The sequence below is a fragment of the Juglans microcarpa x Juglans regia genome, chromosome 5S, assembly GCF_004785595.1.
Source record: "Juglans microcarpa x Juglans regia isolate MS1-56 chromosome 5S, Jm3101_v1.0, whole genome shotgun sequence".
NCBI lineage: Eukaryota > Viridiplantae > Streptophyta > Magnoliopsida > Fagales > Juglandaceae > Juglans > Juglans microcarpa x Juglans regia.
The window spans coordinates 30991190-31001321 of NC_054603.1; the positions used below are offsets into that span (position 1 = coordinate 30991190).

Here is a 10132-nt window from a genome sequence, read left to right on the forward strand (position 1 = left end):
TAACTAATAACGGGTAGTTTCAGTCAAGCAAAAATTGGCTACAACAGCTAAATCACCCTGGTATGTCTCCCTCAAAATTTGTGTGCATTTTATTTTTACCAACCTAACTGATTCCTGTGGCGTGAGACACAGGCTACACAGCTCCTCTTGGACACCTTAATATGTCTCCATCGAAATAAATTAACATGCAAGCAGGCACCCCGGACCTTCGTCATCGTCGAAACATGGCTGCCCACAGGACTCGCTGGCATGCCTGAAACCTTCGGAACACTCTAGCGAGACTATTCATGTATGTAAATTTCATATTTGTGATTGGGGATTATTTATGCTAACTGATTTGTCTTTTCTAGCATGGTCAAACATCGACTACTTACCGTTCCCGTGAGGGTCAACAAGCTTGTCCAGCCTCTCGGCTACCCGATATCTTACCTCCAGTGAGACTCAATGGGGCGAGTCTAGTCTCCAGGTTGCTCTAACTATCTCACGGAGGAGCATAGGTCTAGCCCTTGGCTGCCCAAAGAATTTACCTTTCCGTGGAGAGTCAATAGGCAGGTCCAGCCTCAGACTGCCCAACCTCCCTCGGTCCAGCCCTCCTGGATGCCCAATCTCCCCCACACCGAAGCACGAGTCCAGCCCTCAGGCCGCTTGACTACCTATCTTCCCGACCGCTCAAGTTTTGATCGTTTCACATTTGAAGATCGAATTGTCTATGCTAACTAACCCAACTTATCTTAGCATGGTTACGCACCACATCCAAAGGAAGACAAGTCGCGACCCCTCTCAAGGTAGAGCGTGGGTTCAGACTTTCAACTGGCCGGCATTACTCTCGGGACAACATCTCCACTAGTAGACATTGAGTGTTTACACTCATGTCATAGTCGCTGCCAGCATGTTACCTTCAGGAATGAGCTTGTGAGATAACAAGGCCTTAGAGCTCCACAATTGCTTGGCGTAAGTTACTACAAACAAACTCTAACACTAACAGAAAATGGAAACATCAACACGATTCACATCGGAAGGGAAAAATCTACCAACACCATTGAAAACAAAAACATCGGAAGAATGAATATTTTTTGACAAAATGAACTCAAAAGCCTAGTTACCTTACTTGTGAGAGTCAACAGTCGGGAAAAGCTAGGGACTGCCCGACCACTTTAGCTTCCCTTTGGAGGTCAATAGGTGGGCCTAGTCTTAAGTGCAGCCCCGATCTGCCTCACAGCAAAGTGTGGGTCCAGCCTTTTGACCGCCCGACTTATCATCACCTTCATAATGAGTCGTCTGGAGGGAAATGTTAGGGACTACTTGGCCTCCCAAGCTCCCGAATAGGAGGGCAAGTCACTTAACTATCTGATCTCTCTAGCGCGCATAAAAGACAAGCTTCGTGCTTGCACTTAATGCGGTCGAGCAAACCTCCTGCTTATCTTGCCAAGACGAGCTCAATGCTCGCACTTATCGCGGTTGAGAACCCATCTCCCGCCTAGTCTCTCAGGCTTGAAAATCTTCATCGCTTAACGCAAGTGAAACGGATAACCAGAGACTCACTCTCAGGATTTATTTCTCTACAGTTAGACTATGTCAGTTGCATATTTTATCTTTAAAGACTCTCAAGACCTTCTTTTGGAGCAAATTTCCCATAAGAATCGTGAAAATTGGAGGGTATAAAATATCATAGGCCCAAAGTGGATTTCCAAGCCCTACCCATGGTGGGGGAGCCTTATCTGAAGGGAAGAAAGAGAGAAAGAAGGAGGGGACAATAGACTGAGGAAATAAAATGGTATTAGGGTGTTAAGAGAAAAAGAGAGGTAAAAACATAAATGAGAGGTGACGTGACATAAAGGAATGATGGGCAGAGGATAAAAGAAAGGGACTAGATGACTTTAAGGGGGCCTTAAGCCTTCAACTTCTCCTTCCGTTTCTTCAACATCGCAACTAGAGCACCAACAACAGGGTCTCCTTCAAAAACTAGATCTATAATCTCCATTGTATAGCGAGGATGAGAGACCATGAGAAATTTTAAAACAATCATATTATAGTGGATTCTGATCGCCTCCCTACACCCCTGTGGACATAAGAATTATGCTGAATCACGTAAATTTGTGTCTCTGTCTTTCTATTTTTTCTGTATTTATTTCCTATTCACTATCATGGATGTAGGCACATAGACCGTACAACCGTACTGGACCACTGTGGAGGCTTCACACTACATCGATTGATACTCGAATTGTCATAACGGACTGGAAATGACTCTTTCTCCTCTTCCGACCTGTTGTGCGATTTGTAGGCACTAACAAGGTATATAGTTTCAAAATACAAATATTTGACACTCTAATCCAAACACAAGAAACGATAAGATTCAATATTATAAAATGCTTGTGCAAAATTATTCAAAATTGTAATATATCTGATAGAAATATCTGGCTATATATTCAAATTTCCTTATTGCGACCTAATGATTAAACTTGCAAATGATTCAACTTGGCATTCATCATTCGGTCCCATGCATGCCATTATCATCACCAACCAGCGTGCGTGCAGTTTAATATTATTCGTATGATGAATACTATGGGAATATCGATGAGCTAGCGAGCTTAACTATGGTCAATGTCTTTGCGGCCATTTGCGGTACAACAGTAGCTAGCTAGCAAGAGTATACACAGGCACGTGACGAGCTCGTCCTCTTTGACTAACCACCAAAGGCTTTGAATCCTCGCAAATGTATTTAATTTGGATCGTCCCAGCTAGCTAGAATCTCTAATGGCCATGGCCCCAACCCTTTGTGGCTTTGTACGAGTAGATAGATTGGCATATATGCATTCAACACCTAACACACTGATTGGGTCACTCCCTGACCCCATCCATCTCATTGATAAGATCATCCTTCCTATAGAAAGAGACTGAACGTCCAAACACATTCATTCAGTCCAATTTGGATTTTTCTCGCTCTTGCTGTCCGTCCTTGAAAAACCTTACCCTCAGGCCCCAATTTCGGTTCCCAGGTCCCAGCCCTAAGAGTCTAAAATTCTCGAAGCTCGCTCTCACAAACACCATGCAATTTTGGCAGCACAGTGGGGTCATGGCAGCAAAGCCTTAATTCGTGCGGCTCAATAATGGAGGAGATCAGGCAATCCTTAATTTCTTTAGGAAAAATCAAAATTGAGGTGAGTCAAAATGGATATATATATATATATATATATTTTTTTTTAAAAAGATACGATGGTACCTCAAATTTTATTAAATTATCTTCACTTATAGTAGAAGAAAACCGTAGTTATAACCCGACACCTAAGGAATACAAATAGTATAAAAACCAACGCCCAGGCGTCAAAGCTTAATAACCATAACATGCAACTACAATGCCGAAAGAAAGACTATTGACAGGTGTGTCTAAAATGAACAACTACTTACATTTTATATATAATGTGCGCCATTTTAACAGGTGTCTAAAATCTCTTTTTCATTTCAGAAGTTTTGGATAAATTATGACAGCCATATATATAATATATGCCCTACGTACTCTGATCATGTGAGAGGTAATATGCTCATGATCGAATCTTGAAGTCAAAAAAGTTTCCACGCGAATCTAAGCTTGAAAATGATCCACCTCCTACCGAGAATTCCTCTCAATGATATAGAATGGATTTAGTGGATGAAAATCAAGCTGAGCACATCTTATAATTTATGAGATCTTCCACACATTCTACCAGACAGGAAAACTAAAAAATCCAGCACTGATGATCCGTAGAAGCATGCATGCATGAAAGCGCATGGCCACAACTACTCATCCATATATATAAGCTTTCAGTTCATTGTATACTCAATAATTCTGTTGTACGTGTGGCCTTTATGTATACTCAGGTCTCGAGTATTAATGTCCGAAATCCATACACACGAGCGAGGGACTCCTGGTTGGATCCAACTGTACAGAAGCTCTTAAATGCGCATATATAGAAACCGCGTACCGAAGCTCCTTCAATATCAAGGCTTGAAAACAAAATTCGATTAAGGCGTATTCAAATTGAATCAGTAAGAAACAGGACCCTTTTTAATCATGAACATTTTGAATGATTCACTAAATCACTTCAATCGATTGATTCAGACCGATTTGAACCGATCCAAGACTGTGTTTATTTTTAAGTTGTCGCTAATAACTGAGTTTTTTTTTTTCTTTAATTTCTTGTACAAAAATATGATAGATTTAAACATATATTAACTTTTCTATCAATATTGTATTCAATAAGAATCACATAAAAATTCAAAGAAAAGACATTTAGTTATTTATTTTTTTTAATTGAACAAAAAATTAAGGAAATGAAAGAGTATTTTATATTAAATTTATGGTTGTGCATAAAATATTACGTTGTGTTTATAACTTAATGGTTTTTATCTTTTTCTTATATAAGGCAAAAAAATATTGACAAATGAGGTTAAATACATGAATTTCATATTTATTGAAATTATTTAGATTCATATCATATTTTTATTGAAACTAGTTAATGAACTTATATTTTATACTCTTTTATACATGATATAAAATGCTTAAATTGCATCAAAAATGATTTTTAATCGTATTTTTTTTTAACATTGAAATGTCCAATTCAAAATCGTCATGAATCGCATGATTCATTAAATCTTACTTGATTCCGTACCCGATGTGCCCTGATTGTACGTGTAGCATGCCCAAAAATTGATTGAAAAAACCAATTAATTATGAAACGAAACCTAAAATATGAATCGAAGAGCTTATGTGTCATATTGCACGACACACGTCTTTCATCTAACGGGTTTACTTCCAAGCATCCAAACTTGGTATTTGTTTAGAGAAATTAAATATTGGACTAATCATATTAATTATATGGTCTATAACAATAATATATATATATATATATATATATATATATATATATATATACGCCGATTCATTAATCATTATAGATATTGATGCCCATCTACCATATTATATATAAATTCATGAATGTACGTTATTATTGCAATTATTCATTTGTTTGATTAAATGACAAAATCTTTGATCAATGTAGAATTTTTTTGTCGTCATAGAAAATAAAAAAGGCTAACATTAGAATTTTTTGATTTTTTTAAAAAGAAAAATTCAAATTTAGTCTCTTTCACATATAGTAGTCGATCGAGTTCGATGGGGGCAACAGGTATATATAATACAGTGGGGATTCCGAAGGCGCCGATCGAAGATACACGCACGTTGAAAGTGATGTGGTGCCCACCCTCCGATCCGGCCATCTGTTACTTTCCAAAAAGACCAGACATTTCAAACGGTCAACGTAGCCACCCTGGCCTCTTTTGAGCCGCAGCCATATGATGTGTATTTCTGCAAAATGACGAACTTCTTTCTCACTTTTTCCACTAAATAACTGTTAATTATAAATCTCTTATTACAAGAAAAACGAATATTTATGAAGGGTTATTTGTTACGAGAATAACTATTTACGATAAAAATAGACGTATTATTTTAATAAAAAATAGTCATTTTTACAGAACATAACCGACTATAAATAAGTAATTTTTTTGTAGTATTTATTATTTCTCGTCTTCTTTCCATTGACGAAAGATACTTTTTTGTAGTGTGTCAAAATAATTTGTGGTAAAGATGGTATATATTAATTAATATTAACTGATATATACACTCCAATAATATTATTCATTATCAAGCCGAACCGATCAACCTGATTCTACCTTCGTGGAAAGTGTCAAAAGATTGAAGACAACAATTACATGTGTACCTGAATATGATAGCAGATTCAGAATACGTAATATTTAAGCACAGATAAGTCAATTTCGAGAGCGAGATACACAAAGAACAAAGGAATATAAGTATATTTCTAGGATAATACCTGAGCAATAAGATCAGTGAGTTTTAACTCTACTCAAAGTGGCCGGGCTAAAACAAAATGAAATTCCTTTAGAATGTGTGTGTGTGTGTGTATATATATATATATATATATATATATATATATTTATATATATATGAGTCATTCCATATAAAAATATTGACAGGAGATGATCTTGTTTGTTGTATCTGTCCATTTCCTTAACAAACCAAACCCTGTCGATCGATCGTCCGTCCCCAGAAGAGCATTGAGCTTAGTATTTTTTTTTTTTTTTTTTTGTGTGGTTATTTTAGTATTTGTTGGGAGTGTTATTTTTAGCATTATATATTAATACATGATCTCTATCTTTGGAGTAAATGCAATCCGTGCGATCTCCATGTGATTGGAATTAAACAGTCGATCGCCACCACTAACGTCCTTTTTAATCATAATTAGGAGCCGCCACAATTTAATATTCTCCATTCTCCACCTTATAAGATATGATCTATAAATAGGATCAACTGGCCATACACCATGCACAAGAAGAGTAAGCCAATTGCAACACTCTCCTACTCCTAGTTTCCTACAGTACTACAGTCTCTCACTTTTATTATCTAGCACTAGTTTATTATTTCAGAAAACATGGCAGCTGCCTGCAATAATTTCGTTGAATCTCCATTAATATTGGAGTCCAATTTAGAGCCAGAAATGCAGATCAACAAGGCAACCGTTGAGGATCTTTACAAGGCATTGGCACAAGGTCAAACTGAGACAGTGGCGGGGCTCCTGGCAAGTGACCTTGAATGGTGGTTCCATGGACCCCCAAAATGCCAACACATGATGAGGGTGCTCACAGGGGTGTCTGGCTACAACGAGTTCACGTTCGAGCCAAGAAGCATTTCTGCCATAGGTGATGATTGCGTGATTGCGGAGGGCTGGGAAGGTGCGCAAGCTTATTGGGTGCACGTATGGAGTCTAAAAGATGGTCTAATCACACAGTTAAGGGAGTATTTCAACACATGGCTCACCGTTAAGGATATGAGGCCATGGGAGTTTGGGCACGAGATGAATGACAGTACGCTTTGGCAGAGCCAACCTCGGGACCTGTACGAGCGTTCTCTTCCTGGCCTTCTGCTTGCTATTTAATTAGATAGTCATTTGTGGTTCATCGTAAACTCAAACTCCTCGACCTTAATTATGCATGGAGTACTGGACCTAGCTAGCTAGCTGCGTGCTATATATACGCATGCGTCAACATCTAGGGAAATGCAAATGATCTTTTATTTATCGAACTACTGTAATTAATTATGTCAATCGTTTTTTGCATCATGTGGACCTGATCGATCAATAGAATACTAAAAGTAACTTGATATAAAAACTAATTAGGACACTTTGGATTTTGGAAGAAAGGGTTACTTCCAATGCTCAAGATGGCATTAATTGGCCTCTTTTATTTGCCCCCGTCAAATGCAAGGTTGTTATTGCAGCAAATATGGGGGATTTAGGCCCATTATCTCATGTCCTTTTCTGTCCAGTGGTGCAACAGTACGCATAGATATATATCTTGGCGTTCTTTGTATATATATATATATATATATATATATATATGCGCTTGAGACTATGGTGGGGTTCTGATCAGAAGTCCGCCTATGGTTGCCAGGAAACTAATGAGAAAAGGTGCTAGAATTTGTTGATCACAAAAGAAAAACCTTTTCGTCTCCAGGAATGCTAGCTAGTTCTAAAACATGAGAGATCACATTAATGAAATGGAGAAAAACATGATGGGGTCTATGTATAGTTATATACACGTACAACCTGAGATTTAATAATGCTCTATTCATTTACTTTTAACATATTAATAAAATATTAATCTCTACCTAATCTGCAGATTAACTAACAGCTACCTAACAAGCCGTACAATTAATCTTAAGGGGTCACACTAACGTTGCAGAAAATTACAAATGCATGGCTGTTAAGCTCTGTACCCGGAAGGGTCGGAAAATTATTACCTGTCACTTACAAATCTGTCTCTCTAAGTACTTAAAATTTCAAGGATTTCGTGATTAGCACACAAACTCATATTTTCCAAATAACCATAATACAAACTCCATAAGTCATTATTACAAAAACATAAACTAAAAAGGGTCCAAAATCTCTCAATAACCTCAACAAAATTAAACAATACATCTTTAGGTCTCAATAGGTTCAAACAACATAAAGTACTTCAAATACTCAAGTTAAATCCATCTACTGACAATGGTACTCTTAGGTATCCAACCTTCCATTCATATCTAGCCAGTTTCAATCCTATTCCTGACTCCCCGCTGGGTAATCAATGTCATTTGAAAATATACAAAGATAAGGGGGTGAGTTATCCACAACTTAATAAGCAGAGAACATATACTATTATGTAAACATAAGCCAATTTTAGAAAGTTTAGTATGCAGAAATAAATCATTTCATTTTCCTATACACATCTCAAAACGTATTATTAGGAAAAATCAGAGCGACTTTTAAAATCTTTTCATACTCATAAACCAAATTCATATTCAAAAACTACTTTGGCATAATGTAACTGCACATATTCATTTTATTATATCATATCATATCATATACCATGTTCAACCATCGTGGTAGGGTTGTGCTATCACTGGTGGCCAAACCAGGCAGTATCATATTGTGAAACTTCCCATTTTTCAATCTCGGAGCCCCGAGTGTACACACAGAAAAGAACACGTAAAAGACCACTTTGTTTTCAAAGTGGGTGCACTCATATCATATCATATCATGTTGGTACCAAGCATATCACGTGAACCCGTATCATCATATCAGAACCATATTCAGAATCAGATTCAGAACAGATAAGTATGCCAAAGTTTTATCATATCAAAACATGTGCGAAACATACTCATATCATTTCCATTTGATCAAAAGCAGATCCAAATCATTTCATACCACATGTATAAAAATCTCAATGGTATCATATTCGCTCTTTTGCATATTTCAGAAGCATGTCAAGTATTGCTCATGTCTACACATTTCATGTCAAAAATATTTATTTTCTCTTTCATCCGTATCTTATGATTGAATGCAAAACATACACTGAGGTTGTTTTTCACTTTTTCGTTTTAAAATAACATACACATTTTTACAACCCAACCTCAGTTCATTTCTTTTCATGCAAATTTAGCATATGAACCCCGCTTACCTGGACGTCTTAGCTTTTCAAAATTTTTTTCAAAAGTGCCGAATAAATACTAATCTTCACCTACAAGATAATCACGTAAAATTTCATAAATTTCCAATCAATCTCGTATTTCGATTTCAAGCCTAAAACTTCTAAAATAATCTATTTTTAATTCCTCAGACCCAAAATTCTTATTATTCCTAAAATACCAACATCACGTTCGAAACTCATCACTATCCAATATAAAAACTCCGACTAAAAACATTAAATTTCAACTTATTTACAATTGAGATCTTACTATAATTTATAAAACTAAAATAACATAACTATATCGAGATCATCAAAAATAGAAAATCATACTTTTGTTTTAAAAAAAATATATTCTTTTAAAAGGATTTAAAAATTAAGATTTTGCATTGCCGATCACTTCAAAAATTCATCAATATTTATATGAAGAAAATATTCCATTAAAATATCAGTCTCTTACAAAAACCAACTTAACAATATAAAATCACACGTCGCCGTCCAAATAAAAAAAAAATACTCTGCAACCCACGTAATATACTCATTGATTTCAAACCCAAAGTACATAATATAAACTCATTGACTTGAACACCCGAAACAATAACTCTGGAGTAATATTATAGGGGTAAAAAGTAATATCACTTCCTACTATATGGTTAACGTAATTACACACACACACACATATATATATATATATACCATAAAATGAACTACTAGAAAACAAAAAATAAAAACGTAACAGTAGTGCAGCGGCAGCACTTACGGGGAGGTGGGGGCACGACGGTACGGAGCTGGCTGTTGACTACGGTGGCTTGATTGGAGTGCAACGGAGGGTGTATGGCTGCAAGTCCACCTACGCTAGGCGGTGAGAGTGAGAGAGACATACAGTGAGACAACGGGGGAGAGACCGAGAGAAACGAACCACCAACTAGAAAATGGCGTGAGCTTACCGGGGGCTTGAGGCGGCGTGCGGCGGTCAGGGATGATGGGAAGTCCTCGCCGGCAGTTTCTGTGGGGGTGCAGTGCAGTAGAGCTCTCGATGGAGGGTGACTGCAGCGGCTTGGACGATGCTCTGTTTTTG

General features: G+C 37.1%; 1 protein-coding gene across 1 annotated transcript; it reads left to right on the top strand.

Moving 5' to 3' along the window:
- The first annotated feature begins 6368 nt into the window (after positions 1-6368).
- Positions 6369-7154, top strand: LOC121267327 (senescence associated gene 20). Its single transcript, XM_041171184.1, has one exon. It carries the CDS (start codon positions 6483-6485, stop codon positions 6984-6986), a length of 504 nt encoding a protein of 167 aa, XP_041027118.1. The 5' UTR covers positions 6369-6482; the 3' UTR covers positions 6987-7154.
- The last annotated feature ends 2978 nt before the right edge of the window (positions 7155-10132 follow it).

Excerpts from the sequence above, each read along its gene's own strand:
- LOC121267327 (XM_041171184.1), top strand. The coding sequence starts at position 6,483 with ATGGCAGCTGCCTGCAATAATTTCGTTGAATCTCCATTAATATTGGAG.